This window comes from Rhinolophus hipposideros (genome assembly GCF_964194185.1).
Source record: "Rhinolophus hipposideros genome assembly, chromosome: 17".
NCBI classification, from domain to species: Eukaryota; Metazoa; Chordata; class Mammalia; order Chiroptera; family Rhinolophidae; genus Rhinolophus; species Rhinolophus hipposideros.
This window is the reverse complement of record NC_138063.1, coordinates 12,581,816-12,609,705: the sequence shown is the minus strand read 5'-3', so window position 1 is coordinate 12,609,705 and position 27,890 is coordinate 12,581,816. Positions and strand designations below refer to the sequence as shown.

At 42.6% G+C, this 27,890-nt stretch overlaps 1 protein-coding gene and 1 long non-coding RNA gene across 2 annotated transcripts in view; one reads left to right on the top strand and one right to left on the bottom strand.

The window, feature by feature from the left end:
• The window catches only part of CCBE1 (collagen and calcium binding EGF domains 1), a 190,495-nt gene that overhangs the window by 16,085 nt on the left and 146,520 nt on the right, over nucleotides 1-27,890 (bottom strand). Inside the window, exons 3-5 of the mRNA XM_081078338.1 lie at nucleotides 13,711-13,763; nucleotides 9,161-9,295; nucleotides 6,522-6,674 (exon numbers count right to left, since the gene is read on the bottom strand). Coding sequence (XP_080934464.1) covers nucleotides 6,522-6,674; nucleotides 9,161-9,295; nucleotides 13,711-13,763 — 341 coding nt within the window. The remainder of the gene's footprint in view (nucleotides 1-6,521; nucleotides 6,675-9,160; nucleotides 9,296-13,710; nucleotides 13,764-27,890) is intronic.
• LOC308509805 lies at nucleotides 42-27,306 on the top strand. The gene is made up of 5 exons (XR_013995258.1): nucleotides 42-262; nucleotides 17,672-17,747; nucleotides 20,374-20,453; nucleotides 24,342-24,810; nucleotides 25,647-27,306. It is a non-coding gene; the product is annotated as an uncharacterized lncRNA (long non-coding RNA).

Below are 27,890 nucleotides of genomic sequence, written 5' to 3'. Positions count from 1 at the left end.
AGATCCAGATGAACTTTGTCCCAAAGATTTTTGAAGCTTCCACAGACCAAGAGTCACATCGCAGCAAGGAGTGTAGGCTCTGGAAGAGTCAGACGATTAGGACGCAAATCCTGATGCTGCCACTCTGGGCCTTTTAGGTTGGAAGTCACAGCTTCTGTGAACATCCGTTCCTTGAACAGTGAAAATGACAATGGCACTTATCGCCTGGGATTGCGTCAATGAAATAACACCTGTAAGTTTCCAGAACAGTGCCTCGTACATGGTAAGTGCTCCATAAATGTTAATATTATTGTTATTGTTATCTCCTTTTACATTAAATTGCCTACAAAATTATAGATGTGGGGCAGGTCTCTTCCCATCATCCTTTGGGAAGAGCTCTCAGAGGGTTCAAGGATAAATAATTGTTGTGAGTGGATATGGGACATGCAGTCCGTTCTGAGTTGGGGCTCGTCTATCCTGCAATTTGCCTACTATGATGTAGAATGTGGAGCTAAAATAATCCTATGTATTATTACACTAATAATTCATTTAGAAACGTGGGTAGACATATTAGACATCTCTGACTTTGCATGTTTTCAGTCCTCTCAATTAATATTGTAGTCATTGACTATCTCTGGCAGTGACCATGACGATGTGAAGTAAGGCGTAATTTAACATTTTGCTCAAACCTGTACTGATTTTAAAGGTGCAATATTATGGACTAGCCACATGGGGGCAGATAGCTCTAATTTTTTTACTGATGTCTAATTTTTACACATCCTAAGCATTAGAATTCCTTAAATACCATATCACTAATATTTAATAAACTGAAAAAAACTAAAGAATGTTCTCAACATATTTCATATAAGCAGTGTCACAAACGAACAAAGAATGTTTGTGTTTTAAAGTTGATAGTGCAAATTTGTACCCTGGCAGTAATCTCAACCCTGGTGGCACATTACAACCACTTCGGGGGGAAGGGTGGGAGAAGGGGAGGGTTTTTAAAAATCCCTACGGGTACAATGGAGAAAAGACAGCCTGTTCAATAAATGGTGCTGGGAGAATTGAAAAGCCACGTTCAAAAGAATGAAACTGGACTGCTATCTGTCACCATGTACCAAAATTAATTCAAAATGGATCAAAGACCTAAACATAAGACCTGAGATAATAAACTGCATAGAAGAAAACATAGGTACTAAACTTATGGACCTTGGGTTCAAAGAGCATTTTATGAACTTGACTCCAAAGGCAAGGGAAGTAAAAGCTAAAATAAATGAATGGGGCTATATCAAACTTACAAGCTTCTGCACAGCAAAGGAAACCATCGAGAAAATAAAGAAGCAGCCAACTGAATGGGAGAAGATTTTTGCAAACAGTGCCTCCGATAAGGAGCTAATATCCAAAACATACAAGGAACTCATACAACTCAACAATAACAAAACAAATAATCCAATTGTTACAAATGGCAAATAGACATGAAAAAATACTCAACATCACTAATCATCAGAGAAATGCAAATAAAAACCACAATGAGACATTACCTCACCCGAGTTAGAATGTCTATCATCAACAAGACAAATAGTAACAAGTGTTGGAGAGGCTGTGGAGAAACAGGAACCCTCATACACTGTTGGTGGGAATGCAGACTCGTGAAGCTGCTATGGAAGGCAGTGTGGAGGTTCCTCAAAAAATTAAGAATAGAATTACCATATGACCCAGCAATCCCACTCCTAGGTATCTACCCAAAAAATCTGAAAACATTTATCCATAAAGACATATGTGCTCCAGTGTTCATTGCTGCTTTATTTACGGTGGCCAAGACATGGAAACAACTAAAATGTCCTTCAATAGATGAATGGATAAAGAAGTTGCGGTATATATACACAATGGAATACTATTCGGCAGTAAGAAAAGATGAAATAGGACCATTTGCGACAACATGGATGAATCTTGAGATTATAATGCTAAGAGAAATAAGTCAGACAGAAAAAGTAGAGAAACATTTCACTGATATGTGGGATATAAAACTGAAAACAAAAAAGGAACAAGACAAATAAATGAAGAAACAAAAACTCATAGACACAGACAATAGTTTAGGGGTTAACAGAGGGTAAGGGAGGAACGGGGTCTCTAGAAGAGGGTAAATGGGGTCTAACATATGGTGATGGAAGGAGAACTGACTCTGTGTGGTGAACACATGAGATATAGATGATGTATTACAGAATTGTACACCTGAAATCTATGTAATTTACTAACAATTGTCACCCCAATAAACTTTAATTAAAAAGAAATCCCTATGGTGTTGCACACTACCCATCTGAGAGTCACAGCAAGGAAACAGTATCAGCATTTTTTAAACCTCCTCAGGTTGAGAACTACTGATCTTTGTTTCGAATAGTGGAGATTGAAAGTTATATGAAACACCTGGCTGTCCCTGACACTTTGAACTATAATAAGTGACACTGGGGGTCATGGTCACTTTATCAGAAAGTAAACAAAAGTTGAAAAATAGAGACCAGTAAGCTAATTACTACGGAGCCAGCATGTCCTTAATTTATCTCCCCATCAGGGTTACACAGACTCCCTGGAGTGACTAAACTGGCTCCAGCTACATATTTTCAAAGAGAGAATCAAAGTGACTAACATGCCATTCTTGCCTGTTAGCCAGACGTGTCACCATGTCTGTGTGTGCATGGCAACCTTTCAATTGTCAGAGACAGCCCTGAGGCTAGCCCTTTCTGTTCTCCGAGGGCTTTCTGAATAATGAGCTGGGGCTGTATTCTATTTTAAATTCCTCCGACTCTAATGTTACAGACATTGGACAATGCAAAGTTAGAAACAAGGAAAAACAGGAGGAAGGCAAGGAGGTTTTAGATTACACATGTTTATACTCAATAATCATTATCTCTTCGTCAAAAAAAGATTGTGGTGAAATATTTGGCCTCTTAATTAGTCCAAAACAGATGAAACCACTTAGCTGCCTCTGACGTTCCAGATACAGGGCACGTCTGGCCCTTGACTTGTCCTGCTGCTGAGCTGAATATCTGGATAGTTAATTATTCATCATTTAGCTAATGTAAGGGAAGTTCTCTGAACGTGAAATACGGAGCAATTCTTTTTTTTTTTTTAAACTATTTATTTATTTATTTAAATGTGTTTTTCCAGGACCCATCAGCTCCAAGTCAAGTAGTTGTTTGAATCAAGGTGTGGAGGGCGCAGTGCACAGTGACCCATGTGGCGATCGAACAGGCAACCTTGTTGTTAAGAGCACCGCGCTCTAACCAACGGAGCTAACCGGCCGCCCCAAGCAATTCTTGTATAATGCTGCTGCAGCGGGGGCATGTGAGGCAATAGACAGTGGTGTCGTTTCAGGATTTAAAAAAATGACTTGCGGCCATTATATTTAGAGGAGGAGGAGGAGGAGGAAGAGGGAGAGAGTTTGTAGCCGGGCGCATCTGCGAGTTTGTGTGACACTATAAGGCTCAATGGTAGAGCCACCAGACAGTTCCTCCCGATGAAACAGACAGACATCTCTCGTTGAAGTCCCTGTAAACTGGAACATCCTGTCTCTGAACGGCAGAACGGAGGCGGCTCATCCTGTTTCGTTCATCAGAGGTTGTGCCGTGTGCAGCAAGTGGCTTTCCTCGGGACTTCGTGCTTCACCTGAGAACATCCTTGCCTCCAAGTCGGCCAGATGTCCTACCAAGTTCAGCTCCAGAGCTCAGTTTTCATGCTAATAAGTTACAATTTTTCAAACTGTATTTTTTCAGGACACCATCATCTGGGAGATGTTTATAAGCATTTTCTTAATAAACTAATTTTGGGAAATTCAGATTTAATCAAAATTAATATTGTTTTAAATGGTAATTTCTCTCAGAGCTTTGGACGCACTTGCATCATGAAAGCCTAAGAAGTGGGTGCAGTAACACATTCTTCCCCCAACACCCCCAGCTTCTAAAGGAAGAAAGGCTTAGTAACACCTCACAAAGGACCCCAAAGTTCTGTAGCACACCCACTGAGGGGAAATGCTGTAATAAATGGCTGAGATAAAATATACCTTTAAATGAAAGTAATACTAGAGAAGGTGCAAAAACAGTTGCAAACCTACATCCCTTATCATTGTGACTGCTCAGGTTTTTTTTACTGAATCCTCAGCTACAGAGGCCAAACTGGTCATGGTTTAAATAAAATTCTCAGTCTCTTGTACTGAAACTTTTTGTGTGTTTGAGAAATGTTTAAGAAGTACAATTCATTTCTCAGGGAAGAAAACAGAGGTGTATGGTCCCAGGACTGAGCGAGCACCACAGACTGCTAATTTCAGAAATGCAATGAGACCTTCCTGTGGCCCAACCCTGTGGCCGGGCCCCTCTCTGGGTCCATACTGCCAAAGCACAAAGCAGGAGGCAAGTGTCACCAAGGTCACTGTGTCCCTACTCAGAGCCATCCCTAGGAAACCACACAGCAAGTACTTGTATGGGGCTGCTTCTGCTGCTGCCATGGGGATGTGGTTGCAGAGTCTAAGAATTATTGCAAGAGATGGAGGCCGCCCGAGACCAAAGAACCAGTAAATTCAGCAGATGAAATCTTACCCTAGTCTCTGCAAATTCCCTCCAGCTTCTCTGGTCTCTGCTAGTTCAGGCAGGGTCTCTGCGTAGACTACTGTGCCCCACCAGGTGGGAACTAACTGCTCGTGGGCGGGGCCAAGTCTTATTATTTGGAGATCCCTCATGTCTATTCCCACCTAGCACAGCAGTTAGCAATTTTTTTTTTTCTATTTCTGATGGTTGTGTTGTAGATTGGGTTGCTGGACATTGCCCTTCATGCCCATGTACGCGGGATTTCACCAGAATAGAAATGTAAGGCAGACAAAATGGAGTTGCCAGGCTGAGTAGCCCACAGCCCACAGCCTTCCTGCCTAAACAGCATAGCTGGACATCCAATTTCCAAATGAAAAATTAGAAAGCTGCTATCTTGGTGCTAACTCTCAATTTGGTCCGCACATTAATATATCAGTGGTTAAAAGTTTGCACCTCATATTTCAACGAAAGTCTTCCTTTCAATAAAGGACATAATTTAACAGGTAAATTACACATCCTGTCCCTCCCCCACCTCCTCCACCATGAAACAAAAATGAAGTGATTTTCATTTTGAATTAAAAAAAAAAAAGCCACCTGCAAACATTTTTCCTCAATCGACCCTTACGCCAAAAAGACTGTTTACCCCTGCTTTAAACAACTCTGGGCACACAGGCTTCAGGCTTTACAATAGTTGTCACTGGGCCCTCTGATTCATTCCAATTGTCCCAAATTGCCCAATTCTGAGCTGGCTCCAAATAGCTATTTTGCATCTACTTCTAATATATGGTGACTTCCTCATGACTCAACTGGTGGTTCCTCATAGTTTTGCTTTGTAGTTTTTCCGTGTAAGGCAGCTGGTCCCCAGCTGTTTGCTGTCCTGAGCTGATGGCAACTGCCTTCACCCTTTTCTGAATCTCAGGCTGTACCCAAACATCACCAGCTCCTGTGCCCAGACAGTTCTGGCCTTTCCTCTCCCTGCATTTCTAGGTACCTATAATTTTCCCCCTCTGCACCTACAGATGGCCCAGGCCCTGCTAGCCTGTCCCACAGAAGCATTCCTGACACTTTCCCTCCCAAGGGAGGCAGCCAAGAGCTGAGCCCTGAGTTCTGGAAGATGACAGCAACTTCCTGGCCTTGTCCGTGTTGGATACAGGAGAACAAGGGCTCCCTTCCTCCCTCTTCCCCTTCCCCTTCGTCCTTCCCCTTAAATAAGTAACCCAACCTGCGGGCTGATGATATCCCTGAGTGATCAGACATCTCCATTAAATCTGGTTGATATATTGTAAATCAGCTTCTCAAATGCTGTGAAGGATAGCTTTAAAAATTTTTCCCACTTCGTGGACTGTTTTTCCAAAATATAATGAAAATGAATTACTAGAAAAATAAAACATAAAATACCAGCATACATCTTTGGATTTAGACAAAAATTTCTCTGTCACATTGGACTAAAAATTTCTAAACATTCTCAACTTCTGTTCTGACTCAGTCATGAACGAATAACACGTAGTTTGTGGGCAGGCATAGGGCCATGGACGATACTTTGAGCAGTGCTGATGTAGACGGTTACCTTACATGGAAATGTTTCATGTTTATATTCAGCCCATGGTCTTTGAGTGAGCACAGCGTTTCTAGCCTCTTTGCTGCTCATCCTCGTTTGCTCTAAGCATGTAACTAAGGTCCACTGATTTGTCCATGAGCACACCACCTCTGCTTGGTAGACAGCTTCCTCAAATACATATCGGCTCACAACCCTTGCTGCTAACAGACATCACTGTCATCCGGTCTCTTTAGAAGACCTTATGTCCTACCCTTCTCTTACCCAGGTCCCACCTGCCATTTGTATAAACGCTCCTTCTTGCCCACTGCTCCCCAAGGAACCCTGTTGGGCTCCCAAGTGCCTGCCCATCCACCCATCCATCCATCCATCCATCCAATTACAGGGATACTTTTACTTGCCCTACTCACCAGTGTCATTGGGGTATTTGTCTCCCTTGGTGCATGTCCGCCCATCGTCTTCCTGGATGTAGCCCTCCCGGCATTCACAGCGGTAGCTGCCCAAGGTGTTGACACAGATGTGTGCACACAGTGTCTCGTTGCTGGTGGTACACTCGTCGATATCTGGGTTTGAACCAAATGCAGATGAAACTCAGTTGCCAAGAATTCATTCCCAACACAACAGGTGACGTGAGGCTTGGCCCTTCTGTTGATGTCTGCAAAGCACACTTTGTCAGACCTCTATTAGAGATGCCTCTAATAAAGGAGGAAGCTAGAAACCTGAGTGACAGGAGCACCTCAGGCAGTGTCAAACCGTGGCTAGTGAAGGGTAACGGGGAGGGGAGTGGTAGATGAGGGTAAAGGGGATCAAATATATGCTGACAGAAGGAGAACTGACTCTGGGTGGTGAGCACACAATGATATATAGATGACGTAATACAGAGTTGTACACCTGAAACCTATGTAACTTTACTAACAATTATCACCCCAATAAACTTTAATAAAAAACAACAACATGGTTACAAACAGATCAGTGATGGGGGTCCTGGTTGTGGCTCTGCCATTACCAGGCCACATGGTTGGCGCAGGCATTGCTAGCCTTCAAAGTTCTCACCTATCAAACGTGATAATAAAGCCGCTCCTAAATACGTTGCAGGGCTCCTTAGAAGAGAAAATGAGATATCCGATGGTGACACACTTTGAAAAGTGAGCATCATAGAAACAGTTTTCTGCAAGGATCCCAGTGTGCAGAGGGTTTTATGTTCCCTTTTATGGCTGTAGGTTCCAAACAGCACGATGGCGACCTACGGTCACTTAGGAATGGCCCCTTCCCAGTTAAGAGATGTGATGGTACCTGGGAAAAGGCACTTCTGATAAAAGAAAATAGTCATAATGGGTCTAACGGAGAGTTTTCCCCAGGAAATGCTGGCCTCATCAACGACCCAAACAGACCCCTCATGAGCTATGGAAATGAGCCATGAGACCATCAAACAAGTAACCACTAAGGGTCCAAATGAACCGGGCACATCACAGACTTGCGCTCCTACTGAATGGGGTGGAAACAAAACTTTCCCATCAAGGGAAGAGAGGGAGGGCCAAATCCATTTCCTGTTCATTGGCTGAAGACACAAGGTGGCTGTCGGTGGGAGCTGTGACACACAGCCCTAGACAGCTCACACGTGGTGGTGGAGAGAGCCCAGCCCTCATTTCACGATTCTGATAATGTTCCAACTACTCCCTGAACCAGCTGGCCAGGGCCTGCCTCTGGCAGGCCCAGAGTGTGTCGAGTGGAGCGTGGTCATTTGAGGGTTTCCTGGACAGTATATACTATGTCATCTGTAGACTAAGATGTCACAGCTACAATTCCAGGCCGACCACCTTTCTCCACCTGCCCCTGCCCTAAACCTAAGTGTGAAGCTACCTCTACTGTCCGGAGGAGGGAGGACGAGGTTGAAAGGAGAGATAGAGATAGATGGAACTCTTAGCAGAAAGCTGGTTTTGCTGATCCCCAAATGAACAAGGTACCGTGTCACAAACTGAAATAGACCCCTTGTGCCTGGGACCTCAGAGGTACAGAATGGTGTCCCGTGCTCTCTGCGAGAGAGGCCACGAGTCCCCACTCCATTAACGTGGTGACCTCAATCCCCTTCTTTGCCAGTGTAGGGTTCCATCCCAGGTGTCACCAGGGAGCAGCTAGGAGACCCAATATCTAGAACTTCTCTTAAATGGTGCTCTCTAGAGCCTATGCCGGAGCAGAGAAGGAGGGGCTGCTCACCGCAGTTCCTTTATTTTCCACTTGGGTCCACCTGCCAGTCTCCTCAGTTCATCCTCGAGCAGATTTGCAAACTTGACTGTGCGTATGATTCACTAGAGGCATTTGTATAAATGCAGATTTCCAGACCCAACCTCAGAGTCTGGAGGGGAGGCCAGGAATTTTTTTTTTTTTTTAAGCAAGAACCTCAGACAGGTGAGTCCTGGACTGACCAAACTTTGAAACACATGGCTTCAGGGAACAATAAACCTGTCTCAGAAACTCAAAGAGTGTAGGGCTGGGAAGTCCAGTCAGTGATGTGGGAGGGAATAAGCTGGTAGCAACGGATGGTGCTGAATTTGCTCAGCTGCAGCCCAGGAAGCTGGCTTCAGCTTCCTCTGACTCACTTCCAACCTGTCTGCCATATGGACACTGCTCTTTCCCAGTCTCTCTTCTTATTCCTCTTCTGAGAGAGCGCTTCTTCTTGCATGGGTCTTTCCGTGTTTATACATGTCTGCCCACTTACGTTCGCTTTCACATTATTCTAGTTTTCATTTGCTAATCCTCCCCATCTCCTGTTCTTACGTCTCACTACCCATTAGGACCTGACTGGTACCAACTCCCTGAAGAATTCTTTGGCCATAATTTGTATCCATTATCAAGGTGAAGGGCAGTGACCCCCTAGGATAATACTGACACAACTCCATCCAACAAGCATCAGGACATAAGGGGAGGAGTCAAAGATCAAAGCGGCTCCTGTGAGCTGGTCCCACTGAAGAAGAATGTCCAACAGAGAACAGAATCATCTGAACAAGGCATATCCTTAGGAGCTGGAAAATAACGTATCTTGCCAACACACCCAGGCAGTAGGGCTTCTCCCGCTTCCGGTGTCTCTCCCGGTCATACCGGTATCCCGGGTAACAGGTACATAGCACACGGCCGAAGTTATCTGTGCACTGCTGTTCACAGGGGGCCTCGGCACAAACATCATAATCTGAAAAAGAGAAGTGTGAGCTCACATCAACTACATTCCGGAGGCAGAGATGGGATCATTCGGCCCTGGTCACCCTAGACTTTCTGGGCTGCACTCTGCTCGAGGGGAACTGGGAAGTATGGTCAGCTATGTTTAGAAGGGCATTCACTCTTCAGGCCCTGGGGCCCCTTCTAAGTATACCTCAATGGGAGACATAGGGCTGAGTGTCACAGTGGTTAGGAGCAAACGTCACTTGTGATTTTCCAGAGTCACCTCCTTATCCTTTGGTCTTTGTCATTCATGCAGAGAGCAAAGGTGCCTAGATAGCCAGGCTCTGAAGTGTTATCTGGGGCCTGTTTTTTTTTTTTTTTCCCCCACCAACTGCTGTAGAGACAGGGAATTCCTTCCAGCTGAACACTACAGAACAGCCAGCCCTGGTGATGGGCGCTGGCTTCACAACGTGGGAGCAGGGCTGGAGTTGGACTGACTCCGAGGAGCATGAGGGAGGCTTTGGAACGGAGACGTATGTGAGTTACTAGAGTGTGTGTGTGTGTTGTAGGTGTGCATGCTAGGGTGGGGGTGGGGGTTTGATCCTGCACGCCGAGAAGGGGTTGGGTACTGTCGAATGGCTAGAGATCTCCTTCCGGCCCTAAGTCTGCAAATTGGGGTGGGTGGTCTATTACTCATAAAGGCTTAGAACATCTCCTCCTCTCAGTCCTGAGGAACTGATGTTTAACGAGCCTCTGAAGGGACTTTGGCTCTAAGTTAGGAGCTCTAGATCCAGCATCTCATTAATCACTGCACTATCTTCCCCAGGTGCTGACAGACACACTATCCCTGGACATGGCGTAGGCCTGGCTTGGCTTGGCCGCTTACGAAGGTGGAATGGTGGGCTGTCAGCCCCTGATGTGGGAGGGGCCAGTGTGACAAGGCTCATGCCATTCTATGATGACCTAGAAAACTGCCCTTGCTAAACACTTCTGCGATTCCAGGCCTGCTTCTCCTGTGTGTGTTTTCCTTAACTAAGTATCACCTCCAGGCGTCAGGGCTCTATGCTCTATACTTCTGCTGCTCACAGGCTCTCGCATGGTTATTGAATGGCTACTTTGTGGCAGGTCCTATTCTGGGAGGGTGCCACATGAAGGTAAAGAATGCAGGTTCCAGAGCCAACCCTCCCAACTCTGCCACTCTCTCTGTGATCTGGGGTTCTCTGAGCCTCTGTTTCCTTACCTATAAAATAGGGTGACAATAATACTGACTTCATGGTGCTTTTATGAAGATAACCCTAGATGATGCATTAATAAACACAGTGCCTGAGACAGAGTCAAAGCTTTAGCTGCTCTTCTGCTTCTTTTATTACTATCATGTTTCCCCAAGAATAAGATCTGGTTTTATATTAATTTTTGCTCCAAAAGACACATTAGGGCTTATGGTCGGGGGACGTCATCTTGAAAAATCATGCTGGGGCTTATTTTCCGGTTAGGCCTTATTTTCAGGGAAACACGGTAGTTCTCATGCTTGTTTGGGTATCTGGCAGGGACTGTGTCCCCTGGAGTAACTGGCACTACTCTCTTCCTACAGTTTATGCTCAATGAATAATTGTTGAACTAGAACAAATCAGATCACCCTGTCACCTGCCAAATCATGATAACACAGCAGGGGGTGAAAAACTATATCTGATTGGCCAAATAATATTTTTGGCTTTGCAGGCCTTCGTTGCAACTACTCACCTCTGCTGTTGTAGGGCAAAAGCAGCCATACACAGTACTTAAGTAAATGGGTAGGGCTGTGTTTCAATAAAACTTTATTTACAAAAGAGGTGGAGGGCCAGATTTGGCCCACGGGCATAGGGTGCTGACTCTTGACTTAGAGCAACAAATAAGAGGGAACAACACTCTTAAATTACAGCTTCTACCCATTCATTTATATTTGTTTAGGAATTCTAGTCTTCTTCTACTATCTGTATGGTTAATTTATGTGTCACCTTGGCTAGGCCACACTATCCAGGTATTTGGTCAAACATTGTTCTAGATGTTTCTGTGAAGGTATTTTTAGATGAACGGAACATTTAAAATGAGTAGACTTTGAGTAAAGCAGATTATCCTCCATAATGTGGGTGGGCCTCATCCAATCAGTTGAAGGCCTTAAGAGAAAAAAGACAGACCTCCGCTGCTAAAGAAAGAATTCTGGAAGCAGCTGGCCTTTGGACTCAAAACTTGCACTCTGTCCTGGGCCGCCAGTCTGCCACATACTCTGCAGATTTTGGATTTACCAGCCTCCACACCGTTTCAACAAATTCCTTAAAATAAATCTCTCAAGGGTCCTAATACACCACCTTTTCTTAGAACCTACATTTGTACTTTGTATTCTTGGGCAATGGAAACCTTTATGAATAAAGATATCTTTAGTAAAAGATAAACAAACAAACATTGACTTATTCCCACAAATTAAAACAAATTGATTTTTAAAAGGGTTCCAATGAAAGCCAATAGAGCAGAGAACATTAGTTATGGCAAAGCAGCTTTCAGCCCTTGAGACCACTTTTCCTGGAAATACTCATTTCTAGGTTACATTGATCATAGGTGCTGTAGTCCCATTTTAGGGTGAAGGAGACTACTTTTAGGCCTAGATCTTTGAAACCACAATACTTAACATTTAAGGGAACTCTAAATATGTGTTATCCATGTAATATGTTTTTAATTAGGTTGGACAAAATCTTTAGCTGGGATCTTAAATTGGTTGGCCTAAACTTAATTTTCTTTCAGTATCTGCCAAATTGAAATATAAAAGGCACAGCTGGTGACTGAGAAAAGCTGGCTTATAAAAGAATGAGATTATTTTGACCTTTGTGGGTTTTTTTTCCACCAAGCTTGAACCAATGGAATTGGCTGGCTGTGAGAAATTCAGTCTTGGAGAGACCCAAGGCCATGTAAACCACCACATGTGATCTTAACCTTCCTAAAGCAGCTTTCTCAGAGCTCACAGCTATTTAATGAAGTCTGCCATCCTTCCACCACAGTGAGCAACCAATAGGAGTGATTCACAGATTTTTAATGGATAAAGACACTGCTGTCCATGAGATAATGCATGAATTAGCTTGGCTGGGCTCAGGTCCTTGAGATAGGCTGGGCTTCTTGGGCAACGGTGACAAAAACTATTTCACATCACCTCTCCCCAGCCCCGAGCAAACTAATCTCATGCTCTTCAAACACTTCTTAGTGTTTTCTGTGTCTGTGCTGGAATCCTTTGCAGCTTTCTTCCTACTTGTCTAAGTCCTGGGCAGCCTTCCTGGGTAACGTAGCTCCAGTCTCCTTCCCGAGACCACCTCGGGCCACCCTGGTCCTGTATGTGCTCCCTCTGCACACTTGCTGCACTGAAGGCCTTGCTCGCACACATTGCAGTTATTATTAATAGCAGCAGCCGCAGTAACAGTAACCACCACTCACCAAGCGCTTAATAAGCGCCAGCCCCTGTTCCAAGTATTTTACATGGGGTAATAGTCTTAAAACCACCATGAGTCAAGTACTAATAGTTGCCTGCAAAAGTGAAGGTTTGGAAAGTCACCTGCCCAAGGTGATAGCTAATAGGTTGTGTGTTATAGACTGTTTGTGTCCTCCTGAGAGTCATATGCTGAAATCCTAACTCCCAATGGGATGGTATTAGGACGTGGGGTTTTGGGAGGTGATTCGGTCATGTGGGTGGAGCCCTAATGACTGGGATTAGTGCCCTTATAAAAGAGACCCCAGAGAACTCTCTTACCCCTGCTGCCATCTGAGGACACAGCAAGAGGATGGCTGACTATGAACCACGAAGCTCTCACCAGACACTGAATCTTTCAACACCTTGATCTTGGCCTTCCCAGCCTTCAGAACTGGGAGAAATAAAGGTGTGCTGTTTAAGCCACCTGGTTGGTCTCTGGTGGTTTTGTTATAGACATTCAAGTGAGCTAAGGCAACATGGAACCATGACTAAAACCTAGATCTCTCTGACTCTGTACTACCCAGATCCTGTCTCCTCAGCTTGAGGGTGCGTGCCTGGAGGGCCAGGTCCATGTCTCACATCGCTCTGTCCCTTCAGTGCTGGGCTGCACACAGCGCTTACTGCCGGTCATGTGAAAGGGCTTCAAGTTTAACACACGAAAAGCAGGGAGAGAGGTTGGGGAGGGTGGTTGTCTTCTAACTCCGTATGAAATGCCGATTAGAGAATTACTCAGTGTATGCATACAAGACTGTAATGACTTAGACAGGCCATGCTCCAGGTAAGCCAATGGGCATTAGAAGAACATAATACCCTCCCCAAAGAGACATTACATACACACATGCACAGATAATCAGACACAGATGACACAGATACATTCCAGGTACATCTGCACTTTACAGACATCTAACGATTAGTCATGAATAAGGTAAGAAGACATCATCTTTTATATTACATACCTTCCGGGATGCACTGTCCAAGAACAAACTTATACCCTTTGCAGCACTTTTTCCTAAAAGACAAACAAAGAAAAATGCATTTGAAATGTGACATTAGATGGAAAATATAATTCTTTTTAGTCATTGGTTTTGAATGAAATAACTTGTGCTCAGGAAAAACTGATGCATAAATGAAAGTGGGGGTAGAGTATTTTTAAGGACATCTGAGATAAAAAGGGAAAATACTGTCAATACCACATGATCACCTCTTTCAATAGTCGATATCCTTTTCACCATATAATATGTGAAGTTAATCCTTTGAAGCCTAGGAAGTGAATTGACTCAGAAATTTCAAGGTACTTATATGAGATAATTCGAGGTCTACAGGATATAAGTATGAAAAGGACTTTGGAGGCTGACTTGCCCTTCATCCTACAAGAATTCACAAGACTCGTTAATTATAATAACAATTAGCTAAGTATAATAATTGGATAATTGTAACTTAATGATTGCTCATTATAAGACTAGGACTGGAACCCACCCATTTGAGTCCTTTTTTTTTTTTTAACCCTATACCATATAAGGTACTAAAAGGTACTTAAATTATATAAGTTTAAAAAACAGCAAACAGGCAATTAAATTACTGACATAAGTATGCAAGACTTAACATCTCTGCCTGAGGTAGAGAAATGGTGCCATTCATTCAACATGTAAATTCACTGGAAAACCTTTGCCTCTCATATGGAACTGTGTGCCCCTCACAGACCAACCCCTGTGCAGACAACTATAAGCTCCGGACAAAATAGAATCAAACAACTACCTGAAGGTTCTGTAGAGTAAACCAAAGCAGGCAGCTTGAGGAGGAGAGTTGAAATTTTGAACAAGGGACCAACATGGGGTTATTATTGTTAATATAAATAATCAAAGGTGGGGACTAAAGCAAATTCCCACCGTTGTCAAATGGTCAGACCCTTCAACCAGGTTAGACAGCGCCATCTGTCTAAGGAGAATTTGATACACTTAAATGTATTTTTTCTATCACAGTCCAGTGAAAAAGAATTTAACAGCATTATTTTCTACTTTTGCAAATTAGTATCCTTTTACTATATTATGAGTCAAATTCATTTTTGTGGACTGGTTTGCTAGGATTACCATCTGCCAGGTAAAGGAGAAACTCCAGCAATCTCTTCTTAAAACGTCTAAAATTTATTTAAAAATTTTATTAAATCCAGCACTTACAAGTTTTACATAAAATTTATTTAAAACGTATACAACTTGTAAACATCACATCTGGTAGGAGAAGATTCTGAGGCCCAACTGGGTACAGCAACACTACCTCCTTCCTCCCTGACATACTGCTCATGTGTGGTCCAGCTGCGGAGGATAACCTTACTTCAAAAGCATGACAAGCAGGCTTCCATTATAAAACACAGTGAGTGGCATTTGGGGTGCTCCCGAAACAGACTTCAGGGAAATAGCTAAGGGTCCCTCTGCCCTGAAAAGGATGCATTTGCCTACCTGTACTTGTCCACTCAATAAAGACACTTTTGAATCTTTCTTCAGTATTTTTTATGTTAGAAGGGTGTGTGCGTGTATGTGTGTGTGTGTGTTTTTAATGTATATATTTATATATATTTAGACAAATAAATAAAATGTACTGATATGGATGACGTGTGGCAATGTCCAGAGTTTTACCATTATTATGTTTCCCCAATAATAAGACCTAGCAGGACCCTCAGCTCTAATGTGTCTTTTGGAGCAAAAATTAATATAAGACCCGGTCTTATTTTAATATAAGACCGGGTCTTATGTAATATAAGATCGAGTATAATATAGTATAGTATAATATAATATATAATATAATATAATACAGTGTCTTATGTTAATTTTTGTTCCAAAAGATGCATTAGAGCTGATGGTCCAGCTAGGTCTTATTTTCAGTGAAACATGGTAGACATAATTTCCCAACATCGCCAACTGAATTATAACTTTACATGACAAAAGGAGCCCAGGGGGCATAAATTTAGGACAATTACTATTTCTAACAGAGGTAGCAGATCTTTTATATTCCAGAAGACTTAAACTCTGTCAGTTTTCCATGGTTTAAGAAAGTCCGAGTTCTTAACAACCCAAAAGAAAACTGGCTTAATAGAGTATTCGTTACAATTTTATGGTTATTACTTACTGTATTACTTGAAGCTGTCGGACAGAAAACTATAAGAGGAAGAGCGGTGCACTAGATGGTCTGAAACTTGAGTGATTCATGAGGAAGTTGGATGGAGGGGGAAAACATGTGTTTTTGATACTCACGTCTCAAGTCTCCCCACATTTAAACATATGGATCTATTTGGCTGTTTCTATTTAATGGTTCATCTAAGGCACAGCCTCTGAGGTGTTCGATGGCATTTTAAGGTTCTCACAAACGTATACAATCCTTACAATCTGTCTTTCCACATCCCATACATTAAATCTGAGCACTCTGACCTTTTTGAGCATTTCATGGGCTTGTCCTCACAGTAGAGGCAAAAGTAACCTGTCATTTGCCTTTCTGTGAAATTAAATGATAATGTAGGGAGTTGAAATGTGTTCAAAAGGCTACAGCGCTTTGTCAGAAACAAATGTGAGCTTCAGGATGGGCAGGCTTCATTTAAATACCTGCTCAGTTAAGAGTGAACTTCCCCAGGGCTGTGTTTCCTTAATTGCATAACTAAGGCCATGTCTCTTTAATCTAGAGGAGGTTTGAGAGTCCACTGTACCCTCCTGCCTTCCCGCCCCCCACCCAGTTCCCGGGGACACAGCATTATTTTGCATGTTAAACACCCACCAACCATAAATCACCATTTAAAATAAACAGTGAAATATTCCAAAGTATAAGAAAACAAACACTGGCTGCACATGTTGTAGTGGTTCAAGAATTACTTAGAGCATCAAGTATAATGAAGTTGAGACAGCCAAATTGAAATCTTGTTATGCAAGCACTTGTTAGACTTAAGTACAAACACGGCTGTGTGGTTTTTATCTTTAAGAAAAACAAACTAAGATGGGGAAAGCTCATGTGGGTTCACGGGAGGCTGTCCTTCTTAATACGCTTCACGTGTCATAGCTTGGTTTTCCAAACGCAAATGCTTTTCTCATTTCTTGGCAAGGGGAAGTGGTGATTAGACGGTTGTAACATAGAAAGGGCGACATCTGGTAATCAGGAAAGTCTGTGGAGGTTTCCCCTGGGTGCCTCTGAGTAGTAAGACACACACACACAAAATCATAAATAAAGACAGTGCAGCCCGAAATATATCTCACCGACCAATGTGTATGAGAGCTTTTGGAAGGAAAAACTAAATCAAGAAAATGAAGATAACAGAGATACCATCATCTGACTGCCTGCTGACTGTTAGTTATCAGATTCTAGAAAAGAATTTTAAAAAGCAACTGCCTACAGAATTAAAGGGAATAGAAGGGACCTTGAAAGGTCAAGTGAGTTAGGAGGCAAGAAATACTTCAACACTTGCTCCAATGCAACAGTAAATTTTCCTTAGATTTACTTGGGGTTTCCTTTGTATAACTGCCTAGACGTGCACCAAATGTTTCAGATATTTATATATATTTTAAATGAGAGAACAAACTGCACTTTTAGAGTTCTTGGTGCCAAACTATGTGTAGTAGACAGAGCAGAGGCTTCAAGGTCAAGCAAATTTGGTTTACAATGCTGGCTCTGTCATTTAAAGAGCTCAAGATGTGGCCTTGGGCTCATTTCTCAAACCCCCTGCACTTTAGATTCCTCATGGATAAAGCATGAATATTTATTTTATAAGATTATCACAAGGATGACAGATAATAAAGATGCCTAACACAAGGCCTGGTGTAGGGTCAGAAAGTGTTCTAGCTGCAGCTGTATGAATGCAGCAGGAAAACAGCAAAAACAGCTCATCCCTGATGGTTTCATCTTAAGACTCATCTTTTCCTTCCACTTCTTATTCAATGGCAGATCTCATCTCTTCTCCAAAAAGAAAACAGACCGGGAGCAGAGGGAGAGAAACTTCTGATTTCAAGATGATGGGAAAGTAATATTTTTGTCCTCTTCTTCTTCTTCCACAAGTTAAGCCCACATAATGAGGAAAACGCGAAATAAAAATACAAGCTCATATCCCGTGGATTTAGGAGACCTCTCTAACTCTGAACGTGGCCAGCGTACGGAAGGACGGAAAGTGATTTTGCAGAATGGCATAACTTCAAACCTAAGTGTCTCCAGAGGAGGTTATTAGGGGGCAGCAAGCCAACCCACCCTGCAGAACCTATGCAAGGCTTAGAAATTAGAGGTGCCAGGTATTGAGGAGAGTGGAGGCCAGAAGACCAGAAGATGACCTGATAGTCTGCTTAGCATTTGAACTTCCAGTTCCCTCCCAACCCTAAGCAGTTATCCAGAGCGCTGAGTAGAACCTCCCCACAAGTAGATAACCCTGTCCAGGCATATGGAGCTCCACACGTTTTAAAAGGACTCCTTCAATTTAATATTTCATTCCAAACCAACGAAGCTCTCTGGTGATGGAGTCTAAGGGAAAACGATGGTGGCTTCCTCACATCAACTAGGCAGTCTCTAGTGAAGAGAGATGAGACTGACAAGGTGTAGAGCCCAAGTTGCCTAGTTTATTGTCACCATTGCAACCCCACTGTGGCACGTCTGAGAAGGGAGTCCATAGGAAACTTTTGCCAGGAAGGACAGAGAACATGAATTCCTCGGGGCTATTACTGAGGGCCTGGGGATAGAAAAGTGGTTCTGAATTTCTTGGTAAAGCTTCTTAGAGTGAGAAAGATTTCCTCTCTTCCTTTTAACCCTCTTCCTTGCCAAAACTTTTATTGAACTTTGGATGACTTCGCGAATTCCTTTCACACCAGGTACCCGAGAACAGAACCCAATAAAATGGCTCACCTCCCATATAGGCATGCTTGGTTCCAGGCAAATGGAATAAGATCGTGTCTACTACAGCAATCAGCAAACTACAAACGACAACAAACCAAAACAAACCTACCCATTTATTCACCTACATACAAACTTGTTACTCCCAAATCAATGACAATATTAAGAGAACCATAAAGAGTATATTAGGTATAACTTGCTTTAATATGCACAATTAACAATGGTCAAGATCAAATGATGGAAGCAGAGTGGTGGTTCCTAAAAGCATTAAACAGAGTTACCACATTATCCAGCAATCCCACTTCTGAGTATATACTCAGAATTGAAAGCAGACTCGAACTGATATATTCATTCATAGCAGGGTCTTTCACAATAGCTAAAAGGTGGAGACAACCCAAATGTTCATCATCAGATGACCGGATTAACAAAATGTGCTAGCATATACATACAACAGAATATTATTCAGCTTTTTTTAAAGAAAGGAAATTCTGACATAGGCTACAATATGGATAAACCTCGAAAACATTATGCTACATGAAACAACACAAAAGGACAAACATTGCATTACTCCACTTATATGGGGTACCTAGAAAAGTCCAGGTCAGAGACAGAAAGTAGAATGGCAGCTGCCAGAGGCTGGGGGAGGAGGGAATGGGGAGTTATGGTTTAATGGTACAGAGTGCCTGTTTGGGAAGATAAAAGTTCTGGAGATAGACAGTGGTGACAGTCACACTACACTGTGCATGTACTCAATGCCACTGAACTATATACCTAAAAATGGTTAAAATGGTAATTTTTTCCCATACACACACAAAAAGATCAAACGAGGAAGGAACACGGTTGAAACCATTCCTCTAACCGCGACTGCCCTGGTTATGGTACCATCTGGGTTTTAGCTGTGAATCACAGAAAAGATAAAAAAGGTGTGTAGTTATTCTTAGCTGGGGCTAAGGTAACAACCAGAAGGTGTTTATGCCTACACGCCTGCAAGTGATAAATCACTTATTCATTCAACAAACATTCACACTGCATCTACCTAAAAGGCAGAATAGCTGGTGGTTAGGGCCCCCGGGTTGGAATCCAGGCTCTGCTGCTCTCCAGCCGTGGGACCTCAGACAAATGACTGAAAGTTCTTCTACCTGATTTCCTCACCTGTAAAATGTAGAGTAATAGTACCCTCCTCGTAGTCTTAGTATGTGAGGGCTCAGTGCGTTAAGATGCATACACCTTAGGAGTATAGTGCTGGCACACATTCAGTCCAACAGAAAATGTAGAAAGAAATGTGCTGGTTTTCCTGCTGGGTCTCCCCTCTGGCATCCACCTTCGAGGACCCTGGAGACAGCTAGCTGTTTTCCTAAATCTACTTTCTCTTTTCTGTACAGTAACAAAAACCATATGACATTTGATTACCTAACCACTCAGAATAAAGGAAACATTTCCTAGCCCCCGTCCCACCAGGTATGGTCTTGTGAATAAGGCTGGCTAATGGCAGGTGAGTGACGGTGATGTGTACAACTTTCAGATGTCACCCCTAAGTGGAAGGGGCACGTGCCCTCCCACTTTTCACCTCCCCACGAGTGGGAATGTGGATGAGGTGGAAGTGAGCCATCTCGGACAATGAGATCAACACCCTGGCTATGGGCGGATCAACATATAAGGTGCTGAGTCCATGACGCTGTCCAGACACCACGTGAGCTAAGGACGCCCGCCTGACAGTCTTGTGTAAGAGAAACAGACTTCCACCTTGTTTACGCTATTATTTTTGGTTTCAGCTACAGGAGCCTAATACACTCCCAAAGCTAAAGTAACTGAAGGAATTGAATCCACGGCAGAAAGGCTACTGAAATCCAAGGTTAGTAAGTCAAAAGGGGCCCAGAGAAGACGTGGCCTTTCCTTTTGCTCCAGTAACCACTGTGCATGGAGCCTTTGAGCCTTATAAAATATTGACCCTTGGAATGTAAATGTGTGGAATCTTCTTTGTAAATTATGCAAAGCTAAAGAATTCTCTGCTTTGACGGGGCTACGGTCCTTCTTTCCACAGACTGAGCAGACTCTTGTTGGTCCTCAGCTCCCTTTCCTGAACTTCATCAGGTAAATGAGGCATTTCCAGTGAGATTCCATACAGGAACACGGAAATACAATTTGCTGATTCAGATTTTTGCCCACAGGCCAGTCACTTGGTAATTAAATGAAGAAGTCTTAAAGTAGAGAGTTTCACTTGTAAGGACTAAAAGACAGAGGAGACCCAATCTGAGATTTTCTTTCTTAGGTTAATGAATCATGATGTGACATATCCCATTCCTCACATGCATGAAACCCTTATGGAAAACAAAATACAACTGACACTAATTCAGGTCTCAGTCACTGGAGGGAGAAATTCATACAACACCGAAAGTGGGATTTCTACCTCTGGCTCAGTTACAGATAAGAGCAGGAATCTTCTATTTGTTTTAGACGCTGAACTATATAAACAATGATCCAGGATCAAGTAAAAATTTCAAGTCAGATTAGTTAAGAACTGGAAGCATCAAGTTTGACTTAATTCAACCAACACTTAATTGAGAGCTTATTATACGCCAAACCAAGCATTTTCCGTAGGTTATTTAATTCTCATAACCACCGTTTTTTACATATGGGAAAACTGAAGCTCAGAACACTTAAGGAACTTGTTCAAATTAGTAGCTGAGCTGGACAAATTAGTCCCAGGCTGTAGGATCCAGAGGTCACCTCTTTCCTGAGCTGGGTGTCATAGGAGATATGAAAATGATTAAGATTTGCATTTGGTCCTTAAAGACAATCACTGTGGAAGAAATATGTATACACAGCTATGAAGAACACAATATAGGGCATTACAAGCATTCTAATATAGGTGCAATGTGTTCTCCCAGTACACAGGGAGCCTATTAACTTAATTTCAGGGGCTGCAAAAATCATGGCCCTTGAAGTTACTACTACCCCAGAAAAATATATCAGGCCCCATATAAAGAGGCACCCACCCTAACGACCCACCAGTCTTGACTCTCCAGCTTGGCCCCAAATCTGGTTTCTCTGTCTTGCAATCTCAGCTTCCCTCTGGGGAAAAATTCCCCATCCTTGGTTCAGGGTATCCTCAGACAACATTTAGGGTGGGCCTCCCAAGCCAGTGAACATCATTTAATCTGTAGCTCAGAGAGCCACACATAGGCCCAGATGAGAGGTTGGAAAGAAGACTGCAGACAGCGCCGTAGAAAAGGCTACTGAAATATTTCAGGCAAGAGATTAAGCAGGTCTAAAACAGAGTAGTGGGAACTGAAAAATGAGCACAGATTTTAAAGAAATTTTGGAGGCAGAATCTATAGGATTTCCTAACACACTTGATGTAGAGAATAAGAAAAACAGAGAAGTCCAAGTCTAGAGATTTATTTGAGCGTAGCGCCGAGAGGATGAGATCACAAGTGCAGGTCAAATTGGAAAAGAGCTACTACATACAAAACATTTTAATTGCACAAGTTTTGGGATGACCAGAAGGTATTAATTACATTGGGTTCAGACATACTGTTTAGGATGTTTGAGGCCTTAGGGTGAGCCAAGGATGGAGGGATGTGAGAGCCAGTCTTCGGAGGCGCAGGGGAAGAGGAGCATTAGATAAAAACAAGGAGGAGTGGGCCAAGGACATAACCTGAGGATATGTCTTTCCAGAAGGTGGGCTGAGGAAGAAAGCCAGAGAGAAAAGAGAAGGACTAGTCAGAGAAGTCATGTCAAGGAAGTCAACAAACTGGCTATTTGAGCTTGAGCAAACCATTGTCCTACTCTGGGTCTCTGCTTCCTGCTCCAGGGAAAAAGGGCCTTGGACTAGGGTGGTCTTTGAGGTCTCCACCAACTCAAAAATCCCCTGGTGCTTGGGGTGACGAACATGTCCTATATCTTCATTGTGGCGGTAGTTACATGGGGGTACATGTACTTTGTCAAAACTCATTGAACTGTACACTTAAAATTGCATTTTATCAGATGTCAATTATATTTCATTGAAGTTGATTTAAAAAGTTCCTTGACTCGAAGTAGTTCCCCATTTCATGTAAAACTATTAATGATAATATGAAATATTCCATTTATGAGTATTTTTTCCATCAGAGAAAAAGAAATACAGGTCATCAAAGGCATGACATCAGTCCTCAGGGGGGAAAAAAAAGACATGAATCAGAAGGAACTATTTGTGTTAAGAAATTATTCCCTGGTCATTCCAGACATCGGTACGAGTGAACAGATGTCTTGACAATGTTTCACAGACACGTGGGAAACTAATGAGAACCTCTGGTGATATCTCAGGCATGGCATGTGTACTAGGTCTCTCAGGACAGCCCAAGAGACACAGGGAAGCAATGTGGCAGCCTTGGCTTTCCTGGGACCTTCAGCTCCCAGGTGGTAATGACCTCTAGACAAACTTGCTCAAGTGGTGGTTCTCAGGAGTTTATCACATACCAGTCAGTAGGTAGCTGAACTCAGCAAGGATTTCTAAGGTGCAGGAACGGATGTTCCTGGTGTAAGGTAAACTCATTTTTAAAACACCTTAAGCTCCTTGATTCTGAAACATCATTTAATTTGAAGTGAGAGGCTGCCCACTTTTCAATATTAAGTCTACTAATGGAGTTTATGTTATTTATCACGATTCCCTTTTAAAAATTTAAAATAGAATGCTTTAGAATAATAAGTCTGATGGCAAGAATGTATAATTTTGGGCTTTATGATAAAGGTAGCTCTACAGAAAATCTTAGGGGTCACAGGAGGAAGCTCTACCATCATATAAGGTCTGACAATTAAGTCCGCGAACTCATCCTAGAAAAAGTGCTGCATACCTCATTGCTGAATATCACTATGGTCACCTTCGAAGTACTTCCCTTGGGAAACTATGCACAGATGCCAGAACTAGTCCACCCTTCAAAGCAATTTTGGAACTTTTTTTCTGGAATGGCCATCAGAGCTGTCGTCGTATTATCGTTGATGTCCTGAATGTCATCAAAATGTCTTCCTTTCAATATTTCCTTTATCTTTGGGTAAAGAAAGAAGTCATTGGGGGCCAGATCAGGTGAGTAGGGAGGGTGTTCCAATACAGTGATTTGTTTACAGGCTAAAAACTCCCTCACAGACAGTGCCATGCGAGCTGGTGCATTGTCGTGATGCAAGTGCCATGAATTGTTGGTGAAAAGTTCAGGTCGACTAACTTTTTCACGCAGCCTTTTCAGCACTTCCAAAGAGTAAACTTGGTTAACTGTTTGTCCAGTTGGTACAAATTCATAATGAACAATCCCTCTGATATCAAGAAAGGTGAGCAACATCGTTGCAACAAGTTCGCAAATTTAATTGTCACACCTTGTACCTGCCGCAATCTGTCTCTGGTAGTTGACTGTGGACTCCTTAGGGCAGGAATCAGGTCTTAGTTATCCTGAGCACCTAGGCCAGTGTCTGAAAGACCACAGATGCTCAACACATTTTGGCTGAATTGAACTTGGACAGCGCTCTCCTTGGGAAAATCCTACCTAAAATGCTATCTTACAAGGGTTATGGCTTTCTATTCTCTATCTCTTCTTTTTTTTATCTTTTCTGGTCTCCTGTGGTCTCTTGTTCTTCCTCCCCTTCTCTTTTTCTGTAGTACAAGGCACAAAAGGAATTATGGAGTAATGACCAGACAATAAGGACTGTGTAACCCAGTAATATTTCTTGCATGAAGTAATGACAAACTGCGTTTACCATCTTCTGCCTCCAGGGGCTGAAAATATTCAACTTTATCTGGAGTAAATAATATGCATTCTACTGTCTGTGATGAAGAACTGGAGACTCAGGCTGTCCAGCCAAGTTATCCATGACTGTCCAGTGATGTCGCTGGAACCAGAGTCCAGTGGCTTCTTGGCAACTCGGCCACCATTTCCAGGCTAAGAAGTTGCTACGGGGCATTCATTTTGGATCCTTGCTGAGTGACAACATAGGCCTCTGCGTTCAGGAGGCCCAAGTGATTCCAAACTGTTAACAAGAACAAAAATGTGGAGACATTGTAAAGTAAATGGGACGGGCAACTGTTTTAAAGTCAGGCAAACCTGAGTTAGGAAGCTGACTCCATCACTCCCTGTATGATGAACCGATGTGACTTATATGTAATCTTACCTTTCAGTTTCCTCTGAAAAATGCAATATTGATATCTACTTTGTTAGAGCGATTTTGAACATTAAATGAGTTAGGTAAGCACTTGGTGTAGTACCAATTATATAGCAAACGCCTGATAAAGAGACATTGATTATGATCACAGTAGTAATAGTAACAGTAGTAATTATTGTTGTTATTCTCTTCTTCTGCTTTCCTTCAATGTAGAATTATATATACATACATTTAAATTTGGGGGGGTAACATTGGTTAATAACATCACATAAATTTCAGGTGTACAACTTTATAACACGACATCTGTATAATCAATTGTGTGCTCACCACCCAAAGTCTAGTCTCCTTCCATCACCATTTTTTGACCCCATTTTCCTTCTTCTAAAGTAAATATGAAATGAATGTTTATAATAGTTATGATGAAGCCTTGTGAAACACTGGAATGCCTAAAGATTAAACAGTACGTTAGGTTACATTGAGTCAACACGTAATTGCGTACTGACCCTGGGGAAGTCACTGATAGGTGCCTTGGGAAACAGAGTCGTAAGATGAAAAGAGCTGATACTATCACTGAAGACACAGGACATAAGAAATATTCAACCAGAACATGCCCTTTGAAAATAAAGGACTCAAGATATCAAAAGGCATTCAGCCTATCAAAAATTAGCAAAGGATCGGCAGGCCCAGCCCAGCATGGTCTAGGAATTGTTTTAGGGGGTGAGATTTGGATCTCACAGAATGGATAAGATTATCTAGACATAGAAGAGGATGAAAGAGCTCTCAGGGTAGAGATAGGACATAGAGAAGAGCACGAAGAGGTGTTGGTTATCTTGGAGTTAGGGATACAGCACTGTTTGATTTTTGTTACATGATAATAATACACAGTAGTGTCTTATTAACTAGAACCTCTAATTCCCAGGCATCCTTGAACCAGAGATGTCCTAAGGAAAACCGCTCAGCCACAGCTGTTCCTGACTGGGTAGCCTGGATGGTCCTACTTTGTACGATGAGTCCGTGAGCCTAACCCTCCACGTTGAGAAGACTGGAAGGGCATTGGAAGCAATGGTGGCCAATCCAGCCACCTCTTCCAGGACAAAACCATGAGCTGGACCAATCACACACTCCTGTCCAGAGCTCTGCACTAATGAACGCCCAGTGAGTAGGAAGCTAGCCGTGCCAGGACAGCTGAGGCCACAGCAGGTGAGAAAGGTCGAGAGACACCACAAGGAGCTGAAACCCCAAGAGGGGAAAGGAAACTGGGTTTTGGCCACACTCTTGAGAGAAGCAGAGACATTGTCAGGGAGGGGAGGGAGGAGGCACTCCCAGGGTCACCCTGTTTCCTGACAAGCTCCTCCATTGTAACTCCAGGCACCCTAACCACAACTCCCTTTGCTCTTGAGATTCAAGTGGCATGTCTGTTCTTTGTAACCAAGATGGTGTGCTTTTCCAGTTATCCTGGTAACATAGAAAAGACACAACTTTAAAAAATAATAGTATAAAAGGCTTTTGATTGGGGGTATTCACAGGGTTTCCATGATCACTGTATGTTTTACCAAAAGCACACATTTCTGTTTCATGAACAGAAGTCACTCATGGATGGTTCAAATATAAATGTTTTTATTAACCTGGAGACACAGCTTTTATCACGTTGAGAACTGGATTCTGTCAATAACAGTTGAATGTCCAGGTATTTTTGGTATTGGTGAATTACTTACTGGGAACCTTGAGAAAGAGTTGTAGCTTGAGTTTAACCAAGAAACCAGCTGTATCAGGCAGAGCAAAGTAAGGTGAGCGGAAAATGTGTTTTACTAGCGATAAGGAAAATACAAATCAAAACCACAATGAGATACCACCTCGCATCTGTTAGAATGACTGTAATCAATAAGACACAAAATAACAAGTGTTGGAGAAGATACGGAGAAAAAGGAACCCCCATCCACTGCTGATTGGACTGTAAATTGGTCCAGTCACTACGGAAAACAGTATGAGGCGCCTCAAAAAATTAAGAATAGAGCTTCCATATGACCCAGCAATCCTTCTTCTGGGTATCTACCTGAAAATTTTGAAAACATTTATTTGTAAAGATATAGGTACCCCTGTGTTCATTGCAGCATTATTCACAACAGCCAAGGCATGGAAACAACCTAAGTGTCCTTTGATGGATGACTGGATAAAGATGTGGTACATATACACACAACAGAATATTACTCGGCCATAAGATAAGATGAAATACTGCCACTTGTGACAACACGGATGGACCTTGAGAGTATCATGCTAAGTGAAATAAGTCAGATGGAAAAGGCCAAGAACCACACAACTTCGCTCATATGCGCGATATAAAACATAAAGCAACAAATGAACCAGCAAAACAAACAAGCTCACAGGGAGGGTCGGGGGAAGATGAACGCGTAAAGTGGGGTCAAACAGACGATGATGGAAGGAGACTAGACTCTGCGTGATGAACACACAATGCGATATACGACAACGTATTACAGAATTGTACACCTGAAACCTATATAATGTCATTAACCAACGTCACCCAAATAAATTTCATAAAACAGGAAAGAAAATGTATTTTATAAACGTGAGTTTGCTTTCAATAACAAAGTTCTGTCTCTGGCAATGTGAGTGCATAATTCACTGGTAGTGTATTGGTGCCGTCTGGTTCCTTACTCCCAGCCAAAGAAATCCTCCTGTGGGTTCCCTTAGAGGGAAGTGATAGGACTGATAAATAGATGCATTGCTGTTTCATGCATTCCACTGGTCCTTGCTGTTAGATTATTAACTGACTCCCCGCCTCCATATCTTTGAAATGCTTTCTTGTCTGATCTCCTGATGTAACCTAAGGCCAAGTGGCTCTCAGAAGTTGGAGAGAGTTTTTCTTCCCTACCCCAAGTATGGCATTTACGATAAAGAGCAAATGGGGCTATGTGATTAAGTGTGACATGTAACCTTGAAAGCTTGCCATAGTGGCTTTAGTTTTGTTTACTCATACATCCCAAAGCACCGTTAGGAAGTCTAGTGACAAAGGATTCCTTTCATTTAATTCTAGGGGACAGTCAAACACGAGTCCCCCAGGAGAACTAGACCCCCTAAGAAGATACCACGATTTTAGGGCATCCACTATACAATGGAAGGCATTCAACTCGGAGGGGGAACTCTC